Source organism: Lates calcarifer, linkage group LG4 (assembly GCF_001640805.2).
Source record: "Lates calcarifer isolate ASB-BC8 linkage group LG4, TLL_Latcal_v3, whole genome shotgun sequence".
NCBI classification, from domain to species: Eukaryota; Metazoa; Chordata; class Actinopteri; family Centropomidae; genus Lates; species Lates calcarifer.
Window position 1 is genome coordinate 339,466 of NC_066836.1, and position 25,346 is coordinate 364,811.

Here is a 25,346-nt window from a genome sequence, read left to right on the forward strand (position 1 = left end):
CTGTTTTCAAGTTTTTAATGATTGATAGATTATTGATTATTAAAGTTTTTCCGACTTTAATAAAACATCTGAACATTTACATGTTAATATTTCACATCATGTCACAGACACTCAGCTGCACACAGCACACAGCATGGTAGTAAAAGGTGATCAATAACTAACCAATATCTGATCAGCACAGACTGCAGCTCTGCTCTCACAGAATCAAAGCTTGATGATGATGAAAAAAGTGTTTTCGCTGAGGGAACCATAGAGTCTCCAGAAGATTCATCTCATTCAACTCTGATCAATAATCAAAAAGAATCTCATCAATATCTTCAGGATCAATAACGATCGATAAATAAGTAAAGCTGATACAGAGTCATTTTAGTATTTTAAATAAGTTTATCATCAACTTTTTTCAAACAGCAGAACCTCTCTGCTGCAGCAGGAGGTTCCTCTGAGAGTCCACACTGAAAACCTCAGTTTCTGGTTCTTTGTTCTTCAAGGATCAACTGGAACTCGTCTGCTGGGACTGGAGAACATGGTCAAACAGTTCGTCCAGAGAGGGAACCAGATCCTGAGTCCGGATGGAGAATCTGCACCAGGAGTTCTACATTTACAGAAACAGTGGAACAGTTCTACAGGTCAGAGGTGAATTAAACCTCTCTGATGTTTGATGTTGAACATGAAATCAAGCAAGAACAGAGGGAGGTTCTCTGAAGACAAATGTTCCAAAACTCACTTTGTGTTTCAGTTTCTAAATGTTTGTTTGGTGTGACTGACCTAGAACCTGCTTTGGAGCAAAGGTCACCAATTATATCCAACAGATTTCCGAGGGTTCGACTGTTGGTTCTGGTTTACAAGAGAAGATTTGTTGGTTGCAGACTGCAGAACATTAAAATCACGTACTTGTTGTGACTTATCTATAAAGTTTTAATGTTTTACTTTAGAGAACTTTCAAAGTTTTTTGTGAAAATAGGTGGCAGAGATTTTAGAAGAACCAAAATAAAAGCACACGTTCTGTGACTGATCTAGAACCACGTTTTCACATCAGGAGTATGTGGGGATGATTTCATTGTTCTAGACCCTTTTCAATGGGACAAGGTTTCTCCAGCAGAGAGGATTCTACTACCTATGCAAATAACAAATAAAAGAAAATTCGTAGAACTCAGTAACAGAGTCCTTTAAGTCAGAGCTGGTTCTAGTTCACGAGGAACTGTCGTTAAAGACGTAGATTACAGAGCCACAGCTGGAGAACATGCTAGAAGTGTGGGTGTGCTGTAATTAATCTGAAGACTGATCTCAATGTAGAGAACACATCTAGAACCGCTAAGTTCTAGACAGTAACCCTAACCCAGCACAGGTCTGGGAAAGTTCTAGGAGACAGAGATCAGTTCTACAGGTTCTACAGCAGGTTGTGTCGGAGCTTCTAGAACAGAGAATAGTTCTGTGTATGGAAATATTCCAGAGCTCAAGAATAATCTAGAGGAACATGTACGAATGTGAGTGTAGAACCCAGTGTTGGAGTGGCTGCTCTAGACTGATGGAACACAGAACATTCCTGTCGAAAACATCCTGCATGCAGAACTCAGTGCAGTGGTTCCATATGGTCAGAACTAAGGTGAAGGTTTTCAAGCGATGAGGAGGTTTGGTGGTTCAAGATAGTGGGTGTAGAACTCCAGAGACAGTTCTAGGAGTGAGTGCAGAGGTGTAGGAGTCAATGAGCAAGAGAGGAGGTGACTTTAAGTCAGAGCTGGGTCTAGTTCACAAGGAACTGTTGTTAAAGACGTAGATTACAGAGCCACAGCTGGAGGTGACTGTAGACTGAGTGATAATCTGGGTTGGTGGTAGAACATCAGAGGTTTACAGGGTGCAGAACGTCAAACAACAGGTTCTCATTGAATACTTGATGTTTATTATTCTGGAAGTCAGTGAGAGGATTCTAGACCTCACAGATCCAGACAAGGTGACAGCAGAACTTCACATAAATAAAGTATCTGAACACTGAGAAGGTCAGGTCATAGTTTAGGTTGGTGGTAGAACCCTGATATCCACCAGAACCTTCAGGAACTTTATATGTTGAATGTTTGGGTGATAACTCCAGAGAAAAGGTTCTGTGAGTATTTGTGGAGCTTAATGTTTATTCTGTGAGTCAGTGGGGAGAGGTTCTCGACCTCATAAATGACTGTGAAATCCAGATAGACAATGTTTTATACGTGAGAGTGATGGTTCAGTGTTTGTGGTGGTGGTAGAACCCAGACATGGATCAGAGGGTTCTAGAAAGGCATTCCCCCAGAGATCTGCCGGGCCACCTGCTCGTCCTGGCTCTCCTCCTTGTCCCTCCTCTCCTGGTTCCAGTCTTTCAGACCCTCCGGCAGCGTTGTGTCCTCGTCCTCACCTCCAGTTCCCTCCACAAACTCTTCATACGTCGACTTCTCTGCAAACGGACGTTTTCCAAGCAGCTCCACCATGTCACTCTTATCCAGAACCTCCTTCTCTAGCAGCCGCAGCGCCACCTGGAGGACACCACGAGAACTGGGTCAGAACTATGGAAGAAGCATGTGTGTGCTGTGAATGACCAAGAACTCTGACTTCAGAGCTCTACACTGGAACCCAGTTATAGACGTGGAAACGTTCAAGAACACCTAATATAAGGTTACATTAGAGCTGGTCCTAGTTTATAAAGAACAGATTTGTTGTTATAACTTTATATATACATATATATATATATATATATATATATATATATATATATATATAACTGAACATTCTGGACTTCTGTGTTTACAGTGATTGGCTCAGAGCACACAGAACTTTGTTCTTGGTTTAAAATGTAGAGTTCAAGGTCTGAGCAGGGTTCTGACTGAAGGCTGGCAGAGTTCTCAGCACAGGAATGTTTTAGGACTTAAGAAACTGTAGAACCAAAAACTGGATTGGAGAGTACAGGAATGTCAGGGTTCCATGCTGGGGTTCTAGCTGATAAGAAAATATTTGTTGTTATAGATGATGGCTCTACAACACATGTAGAGGTTCCGAAAGGTAATCTAGAACAAACCACTGTAGACCGTTGTTACCTTCTCAACCTCTGCTTTCTTGTCATTCAGTAGTTGGTGGGTTCTCTGGTACGCCTCGCTGATGAGGATTCTGACCTCAGTGTCGATCAGACGAGCCGTGGCTTCACTGTATGGTTTCTCTAGAACCATCTCACCCTGCCGGGGGAGGTCGAAGGAAACCTGACCCACCTTCGGATTCATCCCGAACTGAACAATCTGCAGCAGAACACAGACACCAGGAGATCAGACTGACAGGGACCTGAACAGGGACTAGTCAGTGTTCAGTCTACACAGCTACACTGAGGTCTACGGAGATCTCCAGAAGCAGCCACACAGAAATGAATTTAATCCCTGTTTAACCAAAGACTGACAGATATCAATGAAAAGTAGTTTGGACGATGAGGCCTGAGAACTTCCAGCTTTATACAACAATAACACTACTATAATTATTGATAATCAAACACAACCTGGACCTGAATAAGCAGCAGAGAATTGATAAATTATAAACTGATGGATGAACCGGAGACCCGAGTCAGAGTAGGTCTGGAACAATGTACTGGAGTCAACCAGTTTTTAAACTGTGAACCCTGAGAGTTAGTGGTCAGATAGAATATGAGTTTCAGGTTTGACTCTGGACTCTGACACCTCTGACCTGCATGACTCTGACCTGAGCGTAGGCGCTCTGAGTGACCTTTCGGAGGTCATCCTGAGCTCCGGTGGTGATCCGTCCAAAGAAGATCTCCTCGGAGACTCGTCCTCCCAGAGTCATACACATCCGGTCCAGCAGCTGCTCTTTGGTGTACAGGTACTGCTCTTTGGGCAGGTACTGAGCGTAACCCAGACCCTTCCCTCTGGGGATGATGGACACCTGCACAGGTAACAGCAGGAAGACACTCGGTTACACACAGCTTCAGCTGAGAAAGACACACTCATCTGATCAGTAAGTGTGACCTTTAGCAGAGGGTCAGCGTGCTCCAAAAACCACCCAGCGACAGCATGACCGGCTTCATGATACGCTACCGTCTTCTTCTCCTCTGGCTGCAGGACCTGAGTCTTCTTCTCCAGACCTCCAACATGAACAGGAAGAGTCATTTATTCATCGTGTTTCACAGGTTCAGTAAATCTCAGAGTCTCCAAACTGTCAGAGGTTAGAACCACAGGATCACAGTCTTCTGGTCTCTGGTCTCAGTCTGGTCTAAGACTGATCTAATACTGTTCTAAGACTGGTCTCAATCTGGTCCAAGATTGTTCTAGGAGTAGTCTCATTCTGGTCTCATTCTGGTCTCACCTCCAATGACCCTCTCGATGGCCTGTTCGAAGTGTTTCTGGTTGATGGCGTCTGACAGGTGGCGAGCAGCGATCAGAGCCGCCTCATTACAGACGTTGGCGATGTCTGCGCCTGACAGACAGAAACCAGGGAGAATAAACCAAGGGTCATTCTGACTGTTAAATGGAGGAGGAACCAAATCACACCACCTGTCTACCTGAGAATCCAGGTGTGAGGGCAGCCATCTTCTTGGCCAGAGCGTCTTTGTCCATGTTGGCCTCCAGCTTCAGAGGACGTAGGTGAACTTTAAAGATGGACGCTCGACCTTTGATATCAGGAGGACCTGAGACAGGTGAACACACACAGGTGAACACAGACCGGTGAACTCAGGTGTCTTTAGGATCAGTATCTGATTAGCAGCAGCTTTGTCCTGATTCTTCTCCTGATGTGAAAACTTTGTTCATCCAAATATTTAAAACCAAACCCAGAGTTTCTCACCGATGTAGATCTGTCTGTCGAAGCGCCCGGGTCTCATCAGAGCTGGGTCCAGGATGTCTGGTCTGTTGGTTCCTGCCAGAACCACAACGTTGGTCGCCGTATTGAAACCTAAAAATAGAGAGGAGTGAGACCTCCGACTGTCACTTCAATCTAAGAACCCCTGATGTTTCCCATGATTCCCGTCACCCACCATCCATCTCTACCAGCAGCTGGTTCAGCGTGTTCTCCTGCTCGCTCTGTCCTCCAAAGTTTCCTCGTCCTCGTTTTCGTCCCACAGCATCAATCTCGTCAATGAAAAGGATGCAGGGAGCATTCTTCCTTGCCATAACGAACAGATCTCTCACCTGCACATGAAGTGACATCAGATCCAGATCACAGAGAGGTCACCACAGGAACATCAGTCTGTGGTCTCTATAAAACCCTGACCTGATGTTTACAGGCTTTTATACTGAATAAATAAACAGTATAAATCTGTATCTCACTCTGGCCGGACCGACGCCCACAAACATCTCCAGGAATTCAGAACCGTTAACGGTGATGAAAGGCACGTTGGCTTCACCGGCTGTTGCTTTGGCCAGGAGAGTTTTTCCTGTTCCTGGAGGACCAGTCAGGATGGCTCCCTACAGACAAACAGACAGGAAGACAGACAGACAAACAGACATTTAGGACGAAAAGTCGTCAGTTTGAACCCCCCCAAAGACCCACCCTCCCTCACCTTGGGGATCTTGGCTCCCAGGTCCTGGTACTGTTTGGGGTTCTTCAGGAAGTTGACGAACTCCATGATCTCGAGCTTCGCCTCCTCGCAGCCCGCCACGTCTTTAAACTTCACATCGATCTCATCCTTCAGGATCTTTGCCGTCGTCTCGCTGACGCTGAACAGGCCCCCCATCCCCCGGCCGGGACGCCCTGCCCCCGCCGGCCCCCGCCGCAGCATGAACAGCAGGAAGCCGATGATGAGCACCGTGGGAAGCATGCTCAGCAGGAAGGTTCTGGACAGGAAGGACAGAGATTAGAGTCGTGTTCAGGGACAGACCAAGCCGCTGAGACCACGGCAGCTTCCTCACCCATCGCTCTCCGTGGAGTAAACCACTGGCACCCTGTTCTCCCCCTCGATGCCGAGCTCGTACTGAGCTGTCTCCAGGTTCCTCTCGAACGTGTCCACGCTGCCGATGTTGAACCAGATGTACTGCTGAGGAGACAGAGACAGACCGAAGTTGTTCAGGTTCAGTTCTTTACACCGGGTCTGACTGAAGTCTGTCAGCTGACAGGGCTGAACCTGACCACTGACCGACGGACAGGAGACACTGTTTAATCTGAGAAGTGAAAACAGGCTGATGTCTATCAGATATCCGTCTGATCTCAGACCTTCAGAGCTGAGGATGATCAACTGTCACTGTGATGCCTGAGCTCAGACTCTGTTTCTTCAGTGTGAAATAAACTGAACAGTTGAATCGTTGTTTCCTGTGTTCAGAGGACAGATGGTGACAAGGTTCAAGAATCTTTTCTACATGGTTTGACTCTGACCGGCTGATTTGTTGGATCCTCGTACAGCCATATCTTCCTGTTCCTTGTTTACATATAAATATGAATAGTTTGCCACAAGTTTAAATTAAATTAACGTAATGATGATATTGAAAGGTAATTTTATTTTCAACAGTAAAGTGATGAGTTGTGAACTCACTCCATCCACCGGCACCTTCCCCGGAGAAAAAACCACTTTGACGTAACGTTTGTTCACCACCTCCAGCCGATCCACCTGACGGAGACAGACATCTGTTAAACTATCTGACTGAACCACTGAGAGGACACTGTGATGACATCAGATCACAGGTGTTCTCCTCACCACTCCTTTGGACAAATGGTTGTTGACAAAATCCTTCCAGGTGACCTCTTGTTCTCCATCCCTCAGGAAGAGATAATAAGTCATGGTGATCCAGAATGCCGTTCCGCCCAGGAAGAACACCCGAAACTCTTTATCGTCCCAGGGGATGTCTCCCTGAAACCAACAGAACCTGAGGTCAGTACACCTGTCTGACCAGGTGAGCACAGGTAACAGCTGTCAGACCAGAGAAGCAGCAGCTGCCTCTCACACTGACCTTCTGCAGACGGCTGTACCAGTGCGAATCCTCCTTACGACCTCCTCTCTTCCCTCCTCCGCCTGTTCCGCCTGTTCCGCCTGTTCCTCCTGTTCCGCCTGTTCCTCCTGTTCCTCCTCCTGACCTCCCAGAGGCTCTCTGAGCATTGGCAGGTTTGGTCTCTGAGAACAGACAGTGTAACAGTTTAATCAATATTCCTCTCATGAAACAAACACAGAGGGTAAGACCTGTTCTTATCTATAGTAGATATATCAGTAGATGACAGTAGGTGTCAACAGATGTCGGTAGATGTCAGTAGATGTCAGTACGTGACAGTAGATCTCAGCAGGTTTCTACCTTTGGTTGCAGCTTCAGCTTCAGAGTTTTTTGCAGCTTTCTGGGCGTCTGGAAAATATTTCTCAAAACCTAAAGAAAGAAAAACACGTCAGTGAACCTGAACCTGAGTCCAGACCCAGAACCAGGTCTGAGGGACCAGATGTCTGGTCCTCACAGAATTCAGTACCTTTCGGAGGTCTGGAGGAGCTCAGCCTCCTGTAGACTCCCAGCAGCTCTGTCAGCAGGCTCCGCCCATTCCCCACCTGTCCTGCCGTGGAAGAACACGTCACCTGACCAACACACATCCAACATGGCCGACATCAGATCACAACAACACAGAGCACCTGGATGACATCATCAGTCCTGAGTCAGTAGAGAGGCCTGAGTCTGGACCAAATCCATATTTACTGTGTTAATGATTACGGACTGGGTTCTCACTCAGGTGAGCGGACTCTGCTCCTTTGACAGATTAACCGTCAGTCTCTGCATTTACTTTGTTACAGTCCCTGATCTTAGGTTTGAGTCCGGTTTCTTCTGGGACCGGATACCTGAGGACAGGTGATGTTTATCTGCCGTCCCGACTGTAACACGGTACCTTTATTGTGGGGTAACTGTGCTTTGGCTGGAAGTAACTGGGCGGAGTACTCCTGTCCCTGCTGCAGTATTCACAGAAATTACTGGTCATTACATGAGTCAATGACAGGACTAACCTTGAGCCGTTACACAGGTAAATCTACCTGACCTGTCAGAGTCATACATCAGGCCTGCCGTTCACCCTACGGATCAGCGTGGGCCTGTCGGCCGATCAGCGTGGTCACTGTTCGAGCTTGTTTTGGCCGCTGTCCCGGTTAGCACAGTTAGCATCTTAGCATGTTTTGCACTTACCAGCCTGGCCGGCGCGTTGGAGGGCAGCAGCAGTCGGAACATGCTCCTGCAGCCCGCGGACAGCCGCAGGTAGCGGTGGGCCATCCTCCCCGGTCACACACCGACACTCACCGATAGAAAAACAACAACGGCCTTTAAAGACAACTCAAGTTCAGTGTCTCTGTTCCGTAATCACCCCGCTCCGCCATCTTTACGGTCTCCTGCTTCTTCGCGAAGATTCAGGTGTTGGTGGATGTGACAGCGCCCCCCCTCCTGCCCCCCCGGAAAGACACCACATCCACCCGGTCTGACGGTTTATTACAGAAAATTGATTATTAATGTCTGACAACAGTCAAATCACTGTTTGTAAACTGTATACAGTTAATACTGAATATTGAGAACATAAACTTTATGTGTATAAACATCACTAACAGAGACATGTTGTTTCAGTTCAGTTTGAATAGAGAGAGAATAGAGTTTAAATCTGATTTTTGGTGACATGTCTCAGTAATAATCAGCAATAATCAGTAATAACTGATCATCAGGTCTGCAGAGTGATGATAATGAAGCCTCCTGAGTTTCTCACATCATTAATGACACATGTTAATAAATCATTAATAAAAGTTTTAATAACAAAAATCTGTATAAAACTCTGTTCAGAGATCATAACCTCAGTGAATCCATCCGTTTAGACCAATAATTAAACTAAATGAGGAGAAAATAACATCTGGGGGGTTTTACCGGCAGCAGCCGCCAGGTGTCCCTGTGCCCCCCCCCCCCGGTTCTCCTCCAGTTGCATGCCGGGTAGCAGATGATGGCTGCGGGCTGTGCGGAGGAATGAAGCGGCTGACCGCTGCCTGTTTCCCCGCTGAACCTGCGCTCTCTGCGGCCTCAGGTGTTTCAGCAGAGCGGAGCTGCCGGTGTTACTGAGCCATGAGGTAAACACTGCCGGGCACAGGTAACCCGGTCTACCCGGCTTTAACCCGGGTGGTTAGCTGGTGATCCGGCAGCGCTGCTGGGAGAAGGACAGATATGCTAACAGGCTAACAGACTAAACCTGACAGCTAACTTAGCTTAGCTTGCACCCCGTCTGATTTCACTTAGTTTAGCATGTAGCATCAGTTAGCTTCACTGTCTGTCACATAATGTTGGAGTGAATTCCCCGGGATAATACTGTCAGTCAGGTTAGCCGGGCTGCTAACTGAGCCGGCTAGCATTAGCATGTGAGCTACCTGGTAGCCTTAAAATACACAAGGACGTCACTGACAGCATGACGTCATCATATTTATATGACGTGGGTAGTGATGTATCTGTCACTGCGCCGTAGGGGGGTGGGGTTACTAACTAACTAACCGGCTAACTGGCTAAATGCTAACGTTAGCTTGTAGGCCTGTGGTCTGAGGTCAGCTGACAGGTCGTCGTCTGTGTGTGTATATGTATGGTCGACAGAGAGCGCGAGCAGCTGTCATCCTGAGTTTATTAATCAGCTGATCACAGAGTTGATCACTTCTGATCCACAGGTATTGATCACTGAAAGGCTCAGTCCGGTTAAACTAAAACAGTTTCATACAGTGATCTGAACTAAAGGGTCATTTACTGTCCTGTTCCTGAGCTCTCAGACTCTTCCTGTTGATGCTACAGGTGCAGCGTCAGTCAGCGATTGATCAATTAATCACTGACCTAAAACTGATTCTATTATGATCATTAAAGTGATTTTGGTCCAGACTCAGGGTTAGACTCAGTGTTTGTTGACGTCTTTGATTCTGTCGGAGTCCAGGTGTTTCAACATGGACCTGACTGTCAGAACCAGAACCTGCAGAAGAGTTGATAAAGACAGCGTTGATCAGCAGAGTCACGTGGTCTCTGCTGGTTTAATCAGTGCGTTTCAGGTAACGTCAGTGAGCAGCAGGTGTGACTCAGGTGATTCATCACCTGTCAAATCAACATGTCTGTGGTGGTTTGATGTGGATCCAGAACAAACTCAGATTAAACAAAGTGTCATGTTGAGGATTATAACTCTGGACTCCTCCTCCTCCTCCTCTTCCTCCTCTTCTTCTCTTCTTCTCTCTGTAGGAGTAGTGTACTGTTGCCTCCAGGCGTCCTGGCTGTTGGACTATGCTGTGTTTGTCCACTGGGTGGCGCCTCCTGAGCCGAGCTCACCGCCTCCCTCCGTGCCTCCCCTGCCCCGCCGCTCAGTCCGTTGCCATGTACGCCACCCGCCTCTACAGTGCCACGGGGGGAGGGGCCGGGGCAGGGACTGGGGCAGGGGGTGGGGTTAAACAGGGGCGGAGGTCGGGGCTGGCCGTGATCGAGACACCCCACCCCCCTCACCCCCACCTTCCCCACCATCCGCACCCGGCTCCACCTCCCCCCTCCTACCCGCTGTATCAGGGCCGCCCCGACGCCCACCGAGGAGCGCACTTCCACCACCACTACCACCCCCATCCTCACCCGCAGCCCGCCCACCTGGCCCCGCCCCCACTGCCCGCCCACTACCAGCACCACGCCCACTTCCACGCATATGGAGGGGGGGCTCCGAGCGGAGGGGCTGTCGCCACCGGCAACAAGAAGAAGATGTGGAACTTCATCCACGAGAAGATGAGCTATGACACGTTCTTCACCATGAAGCGTCTGATCGAGCGCTCGCGGCAGCCTGACGAGGTTCTGCGCTGGGTCACCCAGAACCCGGCCAAGATCTCCCACAACCACTACCCTGTTGCCTTGCAGAAGATCGGACAGCTACTGCAGGCCTCGCCGCCGCCGCGGACTGGAGGGGACGACGGTGAGGCCTCAGGAGGAGGGGGAGCTGAGGGCGGCGACGGGCGTCAAATCCTGAAACATCAGGACTTTCAGACGCTCTGTAACGCCATCGTCAACGACTGCACTAAGTTCGACAACTTCAGCATCGTCAACTGTCTGTATGCCGTGGCAGCACTCGGTGAGTGAGAGTGTTCATGATCATAAAACTCAGAGGAACTAGGTAGAGATGATTAGTTCACTGGTCTCTGATGGTTTAATGGACTCTGAGGAGTCTCAGGTGAGGTCCCACAGGTGTGTCTCAGTGTGTTTCAGATGAAGTTTAGCTGAACTGTCTCTAATCCTCTGCTTTCATTATCATCCACCTGCTGCGTCTCTGCACACATTCAGGTCTTCCCAGCGACTCTCAGGTGGTCCAGGTGCTGGAGGCGGAGTCTCAGTCCAGACTGAACCAGTTTAACCAGAAGGATGTGTCAATGGTGTTCAGCTCCAGCATGAAGCTCCACCCCGGCAGCCAGCACCCTCTGACCGAGGCCTGTCTGGCCGGTCTGGAGAAGAACCTGGAGAGAGAGCGCCACCCTCAGACGCTCTTCCTGCTGCTCTCATACTACAGACTCAAGTGGCGTTCACTGCAGTCGCAGGAACCTGCAGCTGCTGCAGGGGGCGCTGCAGCCACCATTAACAGCACGCCTCCAAACCCTGAACAACTACTCGCCAACAGGTGAGAAACACCTGCTCACTGTGGATCCAACCTGAGATCAGTTCAAGTGTTCACCCTGACGTTCAACTTGTTAGTGACTGTCCGCTTGTGTGTCCATCCTCAGGAAGATCTTACGTCTAGTCAAACACACTCTGGCGAGTGTCAGTGGTGTTCGTGACCAGGAGATGGCGCTGTTGGATGAGATGTTGGCGGCGTGCGCTCGAGAGGCGAGCAACAAGAGCCTAGAGTTAATCTTCAGCTCTCACCTGTTCTACCAGAACAGACAGGAGAGGTTCATCAGCAGCCTGGCAGGTAAGGTATGATCCCAGGTTACTGAACTCTGATCAGACAAGATGGGTTCATTAACTTGTTGAACCTCACCTGTCTCACCTGTCACTCTGTCAGAGGAGCTGCCAAAGAAGGTGGACAGCATCACTCCCTACACGATGGCTCTGATAGCCAAATACATCGCCCGCCATCGACTGAGAGAGACCCGACTGCTCGACACCATCGCAGACTTCCTGGTGAAGAAGGCAGAGTACCTGGACAGTAAGGTGAGAACCAGACAGGTGGTCAGGTGGCCTTCAGTTCCTGTGGACAGGACTCTGCAGGTGTGTTCTCTCTGTCCTCAGGTGATCCAGAAGCTGGTGTTCCCGTTCAGCAGGATGAGTTACCGTCCGTCCAACGAGCAGCAGTTCTTCTCTCGGTTGGAGGAGGTGGTGGAGCTGAAGGCACTCAGCTCGCCGCTCGCCACCGTCAACATCCTCATGTCTCTGTTCCAGCTGGGACACTTCCCCGGCCTTGTGCTGCACCGAGTGTTCTCCTCCGCCTTCATCAGCAATGTTACCAGTCAGTTCCAAAACACAACCAATAAAACAAACAGTTCACCTAGTGATCCAGATCCAGGTCCCGTAACTCATCCTTGTCTCCACAGACAGTCCCTATGCTCTGATCGTGCGGCGGTACCTCTCTCTGCTAGACGCTGCCGTGGAGCTGGAGTACCGTGAGTATACCGGACCACGACTGCAGGACGCCCACAAGGTCCTGATGTTTGACCACGCCCTGACGGCTGATGAGGTCAACCGCAAGTACAGGTAACACACACCTGAATACAGGTGGACACACTTGGTGCTGTTGTATAGTTGGTCAGTCTGGATGTTTTCAGCCTTTTCAGTGGGTTTAATGTTAGCAGAGGCTGATCTGAAGTTATTCTGTCCAGCTCTGATCAGCTCTGATTGGTTTGTGTTCAGTTATAAAGGTCTGGTGGCCGAGGCCTTACGGCAGCTGGTTGGGGAGCATAACTACAAACAGGACGAAGTGCTCGCCCCAGGATACTACACAGGTACTACGCCCTGAGTACTACAGTCTGAGTACTACACAGTCAGTTTGTTTTGCTGTGTTGTAACATTACCACCTGTCGTCTCCAGACTTCGTGTTGTGGATGGACGGTTCTGGTCGGGTTCTGCCCATCAGAACCGGAGCTGGTCTGGCTCTGAGCATCGTTCCTCCGTCCTGCGTTGCCGTGGCATCCAAGCCGGCTGATGGTGCGGTTGCTGTGGTGACTGCAGAGTTCCAGAGGTTCTCTCCGTTCACGGCACTGGAGGACGGCGCTGAGCAGCCGTGTCAGGTGGCCGAGGCAATGGGCGGGGCAATGGAGCCTAGGTCCTTCCTGCCCCACCACATTCGTGGTATGGCAGGGGCTGTGGTGTCCTCAGGACCCCCTCGGCCCGGGACTAACGGCAGCCCCTTGGACTATGGCCCCTACTATGTCCCTACTGCAGAGTACTACTCCAGTCTGGCGAAGGAGCACTCGCTGGAGAGCCAGGACAGCTCCACGCTCAGCAGCCCCCCCTCTGACGGCCTGGCTCCGACTGGGGCTCAGGGACCTGCGGGGACCGCGGCCCCAGACTCCCTCTTCCAGTTTTCCATTGGGAAGATCCTGGAGGATGAGGCGGGGGCAGGGGCCCCGGGGAGCCAGGGGACGGACTGCGAGCTGCCGGGTTTCTACGAGGGTGTGACGTACTCTGAGGGAGCGGGGGCTGACAGAGGGCCATCCTCATCGCCACAACTCTGCCCTCCCGACCGACCAGATCCCGAGAAACCCCCAACAGACCAGAGACAGATCAGGAGGTCAGTCCACATCAGACTAAACCAGATCAAACCCAACAGAACTGTCCCGACCCACTTCATATATTAAACACTGTCGGTCTCTGCAGGGTCATCATGTCTGTCAACGATAAGTGGCATTACTGCCACAACTCTGAGGTTCTGGTTGGTTCCCGGGCCATGAGAGACCGACACCTGAGGCTGCTGGGATACATCATCCTCCAGGTCAGTTAATTAATTATTTCTGTAATAAAAGTGGATATGAAGCGATCCACTGGTTACAACAGAAACACTATAAACAGCTCCAGTAATCTCACCTGTCTCTTTCTCCCACACTGACCTCCTCCCTCTCTCTTCATCGTTCTCCTGGATGCTAACATTAACTTATATCCCTCCTGACTCCATACATGTTTTCTAATAACTTATCTGAAGAGTTGGTTCATAAACTAACTTTTAACGGAGCTAGGCAGTTTCCCATTGCGTCTAACCTTTAAGCTAAGCTAGGCTAGCAGTTTCCCTCTGTCTCCAGTCTTTGTGTTAAGCTAGGGCTAACACTTCCTGGGCCTGTTTGTCATGTGATGTGTTGTGTTTCTGTCCCCTCTCAGCTGCCGTACCACGAGCTGGAGAAGCTGAACGGCATCGAGGAGGTGAAGCAGTACCTGCACAAGAAGCTGCTGGACGTCCCACTATGACGCTCTGTGTGCGTGTGTGTGTGTGCGTGTGTGTATGTGTGTAGTAGGGGTCAGAGGTCAGCACAGCACTCTGAACAACAGTGTCTTACCTGTGAGGTTTCACCTGTTCACTGCAGATTGCAGCTGCAGCTAATGATTATTGATATTACTGATCAGTTTCTTTGTTAATCAATAAGTTTATAAAACCTCCACATCTCTGTCTCTGGGCTCAGTTTCTGTTCAGGACGTCACTTTAAACCAAGACAAACATTTTTATACCAAACCAGTGATCAGTTAATCAGATGAATATTATCAGTAATAATGATCAGTTGTAGCTGTTTATTGATCATTAATGAGCAGGTGAACTCAGTGACACCTTTTTAAAGGACCAGCCTCCTACTGTCACTCCACAGTTTGGATTAAAGTTAATAAGTTCTGTCAGTAGAACCTCACCAACCAAAGTCTGTTCACTTCTCTGAGTGTTTAAACTCGGATAGAACTGATTTATTTCATTTACTAGTTCAACAGTTCTGATCTGTTCTCGGTTCTTTTGGAGGAAAACTAAGTTTCTTTCATTTTAATTCAGTTTTTTTTTTTTTTTTAATTTAAAAAATCAGACTCAGAACCTGAGACTCTAGTCTGATCTGGATCGTGGTGAAAACAGTGACCTGGTCCTTTAACGTGTCATTGTGAGGCTGTGATCTGATTGGTCGCTGTGTGGATGAACAAATGTTATATCTTTTTTTTCCAGGGTGGGGGGTGGGGGGGGCAGGAGTCCCTTTTTATAATGTTTGGTAACCGTGGTAACGCTGACAATGATGCATGTCGGGACTCTATAAAATCAGCTGGCAGTTAACGAGTTTGTCTGTAGAGAGCAGGGGCTGATGGGTACTGTAGTCCTCTGAGTGCACACAGGGGAGGGGTAAGCATTACCATGGTAACGTAGCATGTGTGCCAAAGGCCCGGAGGATCAATTAGAATGTCATGTGGGTGATAGGGTCAAAGGTCAGATTATTTATTTGTGTATCAGGTGACTGATGTTGGAGGGGAAAGACGCTTGTTTATATTCTATAAATCTATTAATTCAAATGTCTATAAAACCTGAAACCAAACTCAGACCGAGTCATTTATTAACTCTGTTAACACGACAGGTCAGTGCCACAGGTCCCGAGTCAAGTCCAAGTCAAAACCAACAAGAGTCTGAGTCCAAGTCAGGACCTGTGTTGTGCTGATGTCGTGGTGTGTTTAGTGTCATTCAAAGAAATCCGACAACAGAAATGAGAAAAGTGCATTTATTTGTTAATAATTTTCTCAGGCAGGCGGCTGATTGGAGGCTGAACACTGACTCCTCCCTCAGTGGTAACTAACGACAACCAACAGGCTCCGCCCCTCCCCCTCTAGCCGTCAAACTGTACAAACTCCGCCCCGCCATCGCTTCCAAAATAAAAACAAAACACACACACCGTCTCCGCCCGTCTGAAACGTCCGTCAGATAAAAACCAACACTCGATAAAAAACTGAAACGAACAGAAGTAACAAAATGCTCCGTCAGGCTCCGCCCCCTGCAACAGCGGTGCAACATCACCATCTCTCATTGGTCCGCCGGGATGATTGGCACATGAGGAGGCGTGGCCTGCACAGCCTGTCCTCTCCAATGAGGGGGAAGGGGCGGAGTTAGTCCGAGTCTGAGTCACTGGATTCCTCAGAGGAGGTTTGATCTTCATCGTCCTCATCGTCCTCGTCATCGTCATTCTGAGGAAACCGAACAGTAAGTGGTTAAAGTAAACGACAACGTCCACATTTATATAAAGTTCATACTGTGTTCAGTTGTTGCTAGGTGGTTGCTACAGTGATTCTGAGTCGTCATGGGGACGTGCTGTAGTCAGTTGTTATTGGTATGAACTTTTACCTTACATCTCCATTAAGCTATCCATGATGACATGAGGGTAATTTAAGGGAATTACTAAGGGATAAATTAATGAATTGTAATGTGTTAAGGTGTTTTAATGTTAATGTTCTGTTTGTTTACAGGAAAGAAAACTTAACTCAAAAATCACAAAGTTACTTGAAAACCATCCTTTAATCTTAAAAAGGCCTAAATTCTTCAATTAAAAATTTAGAGACAGTTTTCATGCTGTTTAATGAATTATTTTAAAAAAATGAAAAAATTAAATATTAAAAACTATCATCACTTAATGTATACATAAAGGAGCCTTCACATTTCAACTTAAAGGAAAAGTAGGGGATGACGTTAATGACAAATTTTTACCTTTAGAAAGCTCCTTTGACATTTAAAAATATAACTCATTAACTTTGTCATTAATTAACTCCATATCTGCTGAATTCCTGAAGCTGGAAACTAAAGTATTTTACGGTAGAAAAAGGCCTTAAAACATGTTTTCACCTCCTCGTCGTCGTCATCGTCGCTGTCTGTGCTTCCTGATGTCTCGTCATCCTCATCAGAGTCGGAAGAGTCACTTTTCTCCTCCTCCTCCTCGGTGTCGGACATGTCCTGCTGGAAAACAAACAAACAGAGGCTGCTTCAAAAGGCTCAGCCTGACAGACCGCACTGAGGGTTCACCATGCCCAGACGGTACAACCGACCAATCACAGCAGCTCATTACTGACACAACTCACTTGTTAACAAACTGAAAGACGTTAAAAATCTACAGAAAAAATGAAACTCATGACACTCATGAAAGATAAGAAATAAACACATTAATGAAAAATAAATTTCACTTCATGTTTTTATTTTAAAAGATTTGTTCTTTTTTACCTTTTACATTTATTTTGCCTCAGTGTGTGTTGTGTAATTGTTGTGTTGTTGTTGTGTACTGTGTGTAGTGTGTTACCTTGGCTCGGTACGCCATGGCCCTCTTGCCCACCCCGACCCCCGGTGTTGCGGCTCTCGAACCTACCGCCTTCCCCTTCGCCGTCACGCGGACTTTAGCTCCGGGGCTGCTGCGAGCTTTAGTGGTGCTGCGACGTTTCTGACCCAGGACCAAACAGACAAACAAACGTGTTGACACACTGAAGGTCACTGAGGGACGATGTGACAGAGTCAACATGCTAATGTTAGGTTAGCATAAGGACAGAGTCTCTGTGTGTATGATTTACTCATTGAGTTCAAACTTTTCATATTATTCTACATTAGCTTAGCAACACTAATCTTTTGCCTCTTTAGCTAAACACGACTAATGTTATGTTAACTTGTAACATTTACATGTTACAACAGTAACACTGTTAGAAAATGATACAGGGAGGAACAACTCACCGAGGAGGAAAACTCTTTATAGACAGCTCGATCCTGTGGAGAGAGAGACTGAGGGAGGAGAGGAGGAGGAGAAGAATCAGGACGATGGAGATTCATTATTCTGATGGTTATTGTTGTTGTAGTGTGCGTAACCAGGTGCAGCCACCAGGGGGCGCTGTGTTAACCTAACTGATCTGTGGTCACTGACAGTACAGTTACTCTGCTGTACTCAATTACTCTGCCGCAGTGCTGTTGAGCAGCAGCTTACCTTGACCCAGGCCTCCAGCTCGGCTTTGTACTCCACCTGCTGCTCCTCCACCAGCTTCTTGTACTTGTCTTTCTGACTCTGGCTCAGTTTGTGCCACCTCTTCCCAATCTCCACCATCCGCTCCTTCAGGCTGAAGTGGTTCAGCTCGCCGTTGGTTAGCAACTCCTGGGAGAACATCTGATACCCGCTCCTATTGGACAAGACCGCAGGGGGCAGGGCTTAACACAGAGCTGACCTCTGACATTTAATGTCAACTGTTTTCTTCTTTTTTCTTTTCGATCGACTGACGGACAGAAATGATTCGTTCTAACATTTGTTTCTGTGACATTAAACAGCTTCGACCTGTAACATCTGTAAAACATCTGATCAGATGTTTGATCAAACTCAGACTCACACTGGAGGTTTCTTTGGTTCTCCATCAAACTTGGGTTTCCTCGGAGTCTGACCTGCAGCTGGAGTCCTCATCTCCAACAGCTCCCTCTGCAGGACACAGCAGTCAGTACAACACAGCACACACAGGTAACTGAGTCACAGCGGGGGGGTGGGGGGTGGGGGGCGTGGCTCACTGACCACGGGTCGGTACTGAACCTCGTAACGCTTCTGGTCCTCCGCCGCCTTCTTGATCCAGGGAATCTTCTCCTTCTTCTCCATCGACTTCCAGGCTGCCTCCATCGCCGCCTGAGCCTTCCTGCGGTCATTCTGACAGACAACACATCACAGTGTTAACACCTGAACCTGAGCTGTACTCTGATCACACCTGAGACAGGTGGTACACCTGTCAACTTCCTGCTTCACAGTAAAAACAGACACAGCTGGTGAAATAAAAACACAGGATGTGTCTGAAATCACTCACTACATGATGTAGCTCTGAACATACAGTGAGAATTATTACACCCTGTAGAGTGAACTCAAAGTCCCATAATGCATTGTGAAAAGTAGTGAACAACTGATGGTCACTAACCAAGCAATAAATCCCATCATGCACTGTATTCACACTGGGAGAGAGTGAAGAAGAGAGAGTCAAACAGCTGCATGGTGAGTTCATCTAGTTATTGAGGAGTTTAGAAAATAAAAATAAGTTAAAACACAGTAAAACAAATAGAATATAAGAATAAAAGTTACAGAGGAACAAATTTATCATCACTCTCAAATCTGATTTAATAACCTGAAGATCTTTATTACAGATCGTTAAGTGTTTTCACACTTCACTGATGAGTTCACTGTACAGGCTCCTCACAGCTCAGGTGTTTTTAAACTGATGAAGTTTGTCCTCTCTCAGCCTCCGTACAATGACAGCAGATTAAAGACACCTGTAGATGAACAGACTCACTCTGTATTTAGCCAGGTAATCTCCAATCACGCTGTGCTGCCACATCTCCTCTGCTGTTTTCGGCGTCTCTGGAAGCTTCGCCGTCTTCTTCCCATCCCGCCTCTCTTTTGGCGGTCCTGCAGGTACCCATGGCTCTGGCTCTGCCTCCCGACACCGTTCCTGGAGCAACATGGGAAACACACCTGTGTGCTCAGACACACCAGTAAAAAACAACAGGTGGAGAAGCAGAAGAAAAGTTTTCAGACCTTGACAGACGGAGACTTGGCTCTGTGTGGGCTGGAGGCCACGCCCACTCCCAGTTTGGCCCCGCCTAGTTTCTCCTCAGTCAGGACGCGGTCACGCTCCTCCTCCGGGAGGCTCTGAACACACACGGTCAACTTCATCAGTAACACGGGCTGACAGGATCTCACCTGTCCACACTGAACCTTCTCTACTGCTCTCTATTCTGCTGAGCTTAACCTTTGACCTTAAACCACAAACACCTGAACCTTTAGATACAGACAAGCCTTATTCTGCTGCTCTGCAGGTGGATCAGCTGATTGGATGTCGACCTACCTCCAGAAACCTCTGCAGGTCGATGTCATACTGCTTCTTTTTCTGATTAGACACAGAGAGACAGACAGGTGAGGTCAGGTGACTCTGCAGCGATATGAGGTTACACCTGATGTTAGCGTGCTGATGCTAACCTGCTCGCAGCGTTTCTGAAACATGTCCTTCTCTTTCTGCGTCATCATCTTCCACTGTTTGCTGCAGAGCACCATCCGCTCGGTGCTGGGGACGTCCTTCATGTTCACCATCAGCTCGGCGCAGTAGAGAGAGTATCCGTTACTGCGAACACACACAGCCCTCACACATTTACACTGAGCCGATAGTCTCAGGTTAGCATCTTGTCTGTTAGCATCTTGTCTGTTAGCAACCTGTCTGTTAGCACCTTGTCTTTTAGCATCTTATCTGTTGGCAATCTGTCTGTTAGCATCTTGTCTGTTAGCAACCTGTCTGTTAGCACCTTGTCTTTTATCATCTTATCTGTTAGCAATCTGTCTGTTAGCATCTTGTCTGTTAGCACCCTGTTAGCACCTTGTCCTTTAGTATCTTATCTGTTAGCAATCTGTCTGTTAGCATCTTGTCTGTTAGCAACCTGTCTGTTAGCACCTTGTCTTTTAGCATCTTATCTGTTAGCAATCTGTCTGTTAGCATCTTGTCTGTTAGCAACCTGTCTGTTAGCACCTTGTCCTTTAGCATCATATCTGTTAGCATCTTGTCTGTTAGCAACCTGTCTGTTGGCATATTGTCTGCTAGTTCGCTCAGTGTGTGACTCACGGTGGAGGTTTGGTCGGCCGTCCGTCAAACTTGTCCTTCAGCTGTCGCTCTGCTTTGGTAAGGACAGACCGAACGTGATCATCTGAGTTCACATCTGGATGAGCTTCATGATACGCCCTCATACTGTCCTACACACACACACAGAGTCCAGATTCAGATCCCTGCTCAACCTGGACCGAGGCCACAGGATGATTAGGACCAGATATCAACCTCTGAACCAGAAAAAGGCTGGTTTAGTCAGATTCAGTCAGGTCAGGTCTGATCAGGTCTGTTCTGGTCTGGTACCTCATAGTCCTTCTGGAGCTCCAGGGCCTTGCTGATCCACTTGAGTCTCCTCTTGTCAGAGAGCTGGGACCACTGTCTCCTCAGAGCCTCCTTCAACTCCTTCTGACTCACCTGAAACACAATAGACAGGTAGGTTAGTGTTTCTCTCAGAATGTACAGGTGTATACAAGTGTGTTACAGGTGCGTTACAGGTGTACGTGTGTTACAGGTGTACAGGTTTGTGTGTACATGTGTGTTACAGGTGTGTGTGTGTTACAGGTGTGTTACAGGTGTACATGTGTGTTACAGTGTTACGTGTGCACCTCAGGGTGGAGCTTCATGTAGGTCTTCTTCTCATGGTTGTACCACAGCTGTTGGGGAGTCTTTGGTTTCTCCGGCAGGTCGGATTTCTTCCGCTCCTCGATCAGCTCTGGGTGGTCTTCCCTGAGGGTCAGCTAACGTTAGCCGTGCTAATGCTAACACCACATGCTACATTTCATCAGTTAGCAGTGTGTTAACAGTTTATAGTCAGTTTAAAGGTCACACTTCATTTCAAATACGGGAGGTTAAAGTATTAAAGTGTTCAGTTTACAGTAATGAACTCAAACAGTTAATAAAGACAAGTTTGTTAGCTAGTTAGTAAACACTAAACAGTCATTAAACAGTCATTAAATAGTCACTAAACGGCCATTAAACAGTTAGAAAACAGTCATTAAAACAGTAAACAGTCATTAAACAGTTAGAAAACAGTCATTAAAAAGTAAGCAGTTTTCCATCAGTAGTTGAACTCACTTGAATCGAGCCATGTTCTTCTCAAACTCTTCTTTCTCTCGTTGAAACTCTGTGATGTATTTTTGCTGCAGGAGAGAAAAACATTTGATGATTATTAATGAACCTGCTCAGGGATCATGAGACTAAACATGGTCACGTGTGTTAGAGGCTCAGACCGGTTCAGACCAGTTCGGTCTGGTTCAGTCTGGTTCAGTCCAATTCAGTCTGGTTCAGTCTGTTTCGGTCCAGTTCAGTCTGGTTCAGACCTTCTTCTTGTCGGGCAGCTCCTTGTACTTCTTGGACAGGATCTTGGTCAGGTCCAGGTTGCTCATCTCCGGGTGGATTTTGGCGTATTTGGCTCGTTTCTCCATGAAGAAGCGAAAGTACGGAGTCAGGGGTTTCTTGGGGAAATCTGGATGAGTCTGAACAGGAGAGAGGGTGGAGGTGAGCAAATCCAGGATCAGCAGAGTCTGCTTCAGTTCAGTCTGACTCAGGTAATCTCACCTTCAGTTTCTTTCCCTTGTAAGGGTTCTTCACAAACTCGATGGCGTCCACGATGAGCTCCGTCATCGTCCTGTATTTACGAACCTGAAACACAAACACAGACTCTGATGTCAGACAGCCTCGAGTCCGGATCCAGAATCTGAAATCCAGATCTCAGCTGACCGAGTGTTACTGTCTGAGAAAGGACGCAACAGACGTAACTGTAGTGTAACTATAACTGTAAAGTAACTGTAATCTAACTGTAATGTAACTGAAAACCTTCAAAATCTACCTCTGACTTTTCACACATTTCAACATTTCAAGTCTAAATTAAAGCATTGTTACCTCGGTTGAGACTTTCTGCCATTTCTGGCGGCACATGTCTCCGGTGAAGCTGCCGAAACAAACTTTCTCCCAGTCGAAGTGAGACTCTGTGGTTTTATATTTCATGCCGTCTCCGTCCGGCAGCAGACTGCGAATCCTCTCCAGCAGAGTCAGACAGTCCTCCTTACTCCAGTCATCTGAAACACACAGAGACACACTAATACACCTGAGACCGTCTGCACCTACAGGTAACGCACCTGAGCTCTCATCAGACCTGCTGCTGGTCTGAGGATCTGAGACCAGGTGAGTCTGTCACACCTGACAGAGATACTCTCTGTTTCTATTATTCTGTCCACCTTGTTCATATCAACAGGTAAAAAAGGAGAGCTGGTCAGAGATCATGAGTCCAGGTGCGTGACAGTCAGAGAGGAGGAGGTGTTCAGGTCAAACAGGAAACACACACTCTGTCAGGGACTATTTTCAGCAGCGGATGAATCCACAGTTGGAGCTGTGGGGAGTGTTTGGAACAGCAGGAAGGAACAGGATGGAGAATCAGATCAGCTGAGAACAGAGTCTGATGATGAGAGGAGAAACAGGAAGTCACCTGAGTCACAGAGTGATGATATCACAGCAGGTGTTTGTTACCTGGTTCGCTCTTGATCCTGGCGCTCTGAGCCGTGGAGACGCTGCTGCTGCCGTTCATCATGCAGCACCTGACGGAGAAGACTCCGCCCCCTCCCTCCTCTGCAACACACACATACACATACACACACACACACACACACAGAGTTAGTACAACTTTATTTACACCTGTTCAGGACACACTGAAACATCAGCGAAACCTTGAACTTGTTTCCAGGTGACATGTGACGGGATTTTTCAGGTCTAGTTAAATTTAATCACCGGCTCCTCCCGCCCCCTGACCCCCGCCTGTCCTGACCCTCACTGACCGGTCGAGGTGACTCTTCCCCGGCTGCGCTGTGTCTTCGCGGCCCGCTGACCAGGTCACACCGCGGGGTACAGACCCGGGTTCAGTCCCTATGGCTCCGGATCAACATTCAGTTTTAAACCGTGAATCAGATCCCAGGAAACGTCTGAACACACCTGAGGCGAGCTGCTGTTTATCACCAAACACGCCACCAAACTCCATTCAGAAATCTGTTAATTTAAGTCAGTTGTGTTTGAGTGTGAAGCTGCATCTGATCCGGGACCTGGTCTCTGGTCTCTATCAGCTGCTCGTTAATTCGGCTGAAACTGATGAAACCGTGCTGTTTCTGTTTAATGTCAAACACAGATCTGAGTGTTTGTTGAACGCGTTTGTCCCGCAGTTTAACACGGAGGGCGGTAGAGAGCAGCCTGGATCAGTCTGCACAAGTTTGTCGAATTTTAACTGGAGCCTGGTGGAAACAACCTCACCGCTTCGTGCTAATACTGATCAATAATCAATAATTGGCCCCTGTGTGAGTTCGCCCGCGGCTCTCTGACCGGAGCCTGGCACCGAGACAGCTCCGCGGGACTGAGACCGGGGGTCGCTGTGGACTGGGAGCAGCGGGCCGTTAGGCTCCAGCTGCCCCGGTAATGGCGTCCGTCCTCCGGCAGGAGTCACCACGTAGCTTCCGCTGGCACAGCTACCGAAGCTAACGTTAACCTTTTTAGGTTGAATGTGGAAACTGCGATTTAAAGTTCGAAAATAAAAACACGAAACACAAGAAAAAGATTAAAAATCACCGCGTGAAGCTCAGTTTGACACGTGGAGCTGATAATCGCATTATTTCATAAAACTGTTAAAATGGTCAAATCAGTCGACACCTGGGACTTTGGATGTAAAATAAAAATATAGTGAAGAAGAATCGTTGTTGTGGAGCCGTGGATTAAACTGACATATAGTGAAATATTCGCTGATTTGGGAGCTGAGCGGGCTGAAGAGTCGCTGCTGCCCCAGAAGCCTTCACTGCGAAGCCGCCATGAATGTTCTGGAGACTCGGGGACAAACGACCAGAAAACCCCAGAAATCTGTTTAAAATCACCGCGTATTACTCACCTGCTGGTTCAGACAGAAACCCGGGTTGTTTCTGAACACCACTGTGGTCGTTTGGATTATTTCGGGACTTTCTAAGTGTGTTTTTTTCAGCCGTAAACCCCGGGGAGTCAGGTCGAAACGAATCCGACAAAAGGAGCGTCTAGTCCGGTATGAAACTCCGCCCAGCGCCGCAGGGGGAGGAACTCCGGGGGAAAACATGAGGACAAAGGCGGAGGATGAAACCAGAGACAGCGGCGAAGACAGCAGCCAAAGCCGCTTCACCCCGGGCTGTCAGCCACCGGCCACGCTTTATTTAATGCGTCTGAAACAGCCTGTCGTCACTTTCACACATTAACCCGCGACAGCGTCTGTTCCTCCGGATCCAGCCTCACTTGGACCTGGTCTGGGTCCAGATGCTGAACCGGCGGGGAAACAGAGGACCGGGGCCCAGGGAATCGACGGCCAGCCGCCGACACAGATGAGCCGGGGGGACCGGGCTCCTGGAGGAGGAACCGGGGTGTAGGAGGTCCAGAGGTCCGCCGGTCGCTCCGGGATCCGGCCCGGCCTGTCGGAGGCGGCAGAGGAACCTGCAGCCCGCATCCACATGGCACCCAGCCCGCTGAGAACACACCCCTGCCGGGTCTGAAGTCCCAGAGCCCCGGTGCCTCCCAAAGAGCCGATCACTGATCAATACATCACACTGATCAATACACCTGATCACCTGAGTCCCGGGAAACTCTCCACAGGTGTGTGTGTGTGTGGTGGTGAGGGGGGTCAGATCCTCCGGGTTTATTCTTTGATAAATAAAATAAATCAAAACAGGAAGTTTGTTTCTGTTTTTATCAAGTTTGACTCAAAGTAAATAGAAACACAAACTCTGTGTGTGTGTGTGTGTGTGTGTGTGTGTGTGTGTGTGTGTGTGTGTGTGTTTACCGCCACCTGCTGCTCCGGATGTTGAACGAAATAATTTGTGTTTATAACCAGAAAAAAACTGAACCTGGATC

At 48.2% G+C, this 25,346-nt stretch overlaps 3 protein-coding genes across 12 annotated transcripts; 1 reads left to right on the top strand and 2 right to left on the bottom strand.

The window, feature by feature from the left end:
- Nucleotide 1: 1 nt before the first annotated feature.
- On the bottom strand, nt 2-8,323 carry afg3l2 (AFG3-like AAA ATPase 2). Of its 2 annotated transcripts, none has more exons than XM_018679061.2 (17): nt 8,097-8,323; nt 7,399-7,501; nt 7,233-7,301; nt 6,897-7,057; nt 6,644-6,796; nt 6,482-6,556; nt 5,865-5,986; nt 5,516-5,789; nt 5,283-5,420; nt 4,991-5,144; nt 4,801-4,908; nt 4,520-4,645; nt 4,324-4,434; nt 3,987-4,102; nt 3,703-3,903; nt 3,057-3,251; nt 2-2,498 (listed from the first exon to the last, which is right to left on the bottom strand). In XM_018679061.2, exons 1-17 carry the CDS (start codon nt 8,178-8,180, stop codon nt 2,259-2,261), a joined length of 2,430 nt encoding a protein of 809 aa, XP_018534577.1. In that variant the 5' UTR covers nt 8,181-8,323; the 3' UTR covers nt 2-2,258. The 2 variants fall into 2 exon arrangements, with proteins under 2 accessions (XP_018534577.1, XP_018534576.1); XM_018679060.2 differs by having other exon boundaries at nt 5,865-5,989; nt 8,097-8,322.
- Nucleotides 8,324-8,835: 512 nt separating this feature from the next.
- Nucleotides 8,836-15,421, top strand: fastk (Fas-activated serine/threonine kinase). 2 transcript variants are annotated; one of them, XM_018679055.2, is made up of 12 exons: nt 8,836-9,013; nt 9,853-9,964; nt 10,149-11,013; nt 11,223-11,553; nt 11,657-11,844; nt 11,938-12,086; nt 12,165-12,381; nt 12,467-12,626; nt 12,783-12,874; nt 12,960-13,662; nt 13,749-13,863; nt 14,244-15,421. In XM_018679055.2, the coding sequence occupies exons 3-12, from the start codon at nt 10,191-10,193 to the stop codon at nt 14,328-14,330; spliced, it is 2,865 nt and encodes a 954-aa protein (XP_018534571.1). In that variant the 5' UTR covers nt 8,836-9,013; nt 9,853-9,964; nt 10,149-10,190; the 3' UTR covers nt 14,331-15,421. The 2 variants fall into 2 exon arrangements, with proteins under 2 accessions (XP_018534571.1, XP_018534572.1); XM_018679056.2 differs by lacking the exon at nt 9,853-9,964 and having other exon boundaries at nt 8,839-9,013.
- A 166-nt stretch (nt 15,422-15,587) lies between these two features.
- ubtfl (upstream binding transcription factor, like) lies at nt 15,588-25,167 on the bottom strand. 8 transcript variants are annotated; one of them, XM_018679068.2, is made up of 21 exons: nt 24,364-25,167; nt 22,968-23,066; nt 22,344-22,519; nt 22,020-22,103; nt 21,782-21,937; nt 21,537-21,601; nt 21,068-21,188; nt 20,766-20,876; nt 20,481-20,608; nt 19,847-19,988; nt 19,716-19,757; nt 19,406-19,519; nt 19,161-19,319; nt 18,792-18,875; nt 18,401-18,529; nt 18,225-18,310; nt 17,831-18,020; nt 17,584-17,631; nt 17,228-17,299; nt 16,714-16,821; nt 15,588-16,061 (listed from the first exon to the last, which is right to left on the bottom strand). In XM_018679068.2, exons 2-21 carry the CDS (start codon nt 23,026-23,028, stop codon nt 15,984-15,986), a joined length of 2,154 nt encoding a protein of 717 aa, XP_018534584.1. In that variant the 5' UTR covers nt 23,029-23,066; nt 24,364-25,167; the 3' UTR covers nt 15,588-15,983. The 8 variants fall into 8 exon arrangements, with proteins under 8 accessions (XP_018534584.1, XP_018534582.1, XP_018534580.1 ...); XM_018679066.2 differs by having other exon boundaries at nt 16,714-16,824; XM_018679064.2 differs by having other exon boundaries at nt 17,162-17,299.
- Between the last annotated feature and the right edge of the window lie 179 nt (nt 25,168-25,346).

Excerpts from the sequence above, each read along its gene's own strand:
- afg3l2 (XM_018679060.2), bottom strand. The coding sequence starts at position 8,180 with ATGGCCCACCGCTACCTGCGGCTGTCCGCGGGCTGCAGGAGCATGTTC. Across the intron at positions 6,557-6,643 it reads ACCATTTGTCCAAAGGAGTG|GTGGATCGGCTGGAGGTGGT; the intron begins GTGAGGAGAACA and ends TGTCTCCGTCAG. Across the intron at positions 4,646-4,800 it reads CGACAGACAGATCTACATCG|GTCCTCCTGATATCAAAGGT; the intron begins GTGAGAAACTCT and ends CACCTGTCTCAG.
- fastk (XM_018679055.2), top strand. The coding sequence starts at position 10,191 with ATGCTGTGTTTGTCCACTGGGTGGCGCCTCCTGAGCCGAGCTCACCGC. Across the intron at positions 11,014-11,222 it reads GTATGCCGTGGCAGCACTCG|GTCTTCCCAGCGACTCTCAG; the intron begins GTGAGTGAGAGT and ends GCACACATTCAG. Across the intron at positions 12,627-12,782 it reads GAGGTCAACCGCAAGTACAG|TTATAAAGGTCTGGTGGCCG; the intron begins GTAACACACACC and ends GTTTGTGTTCAG.
- ubtfl (XM_018679062.2), bottom strand. The coding sequence starts at position 23,028 with ATGATGAACGGCAGCAGCAGCGTCTCCACGGCTCAGAGCGCCAGGATC. Across the intron at positions 19,989-20,480 it reads CGGCCGACCAAACCTCCACC|TAACGGATACTCTCTCTACT; the intron begins GTGAGTCACACA and ends GTGTGTTCGCAG. Across the intron at positions 17,632-17,830 it reads AGCTGGAGGCCTGGGTCAAG|TCTCTCTCTCCACAGGATCG; the intron begins GTAAGCTGCTGC and ends CTCCTCCCTCAG.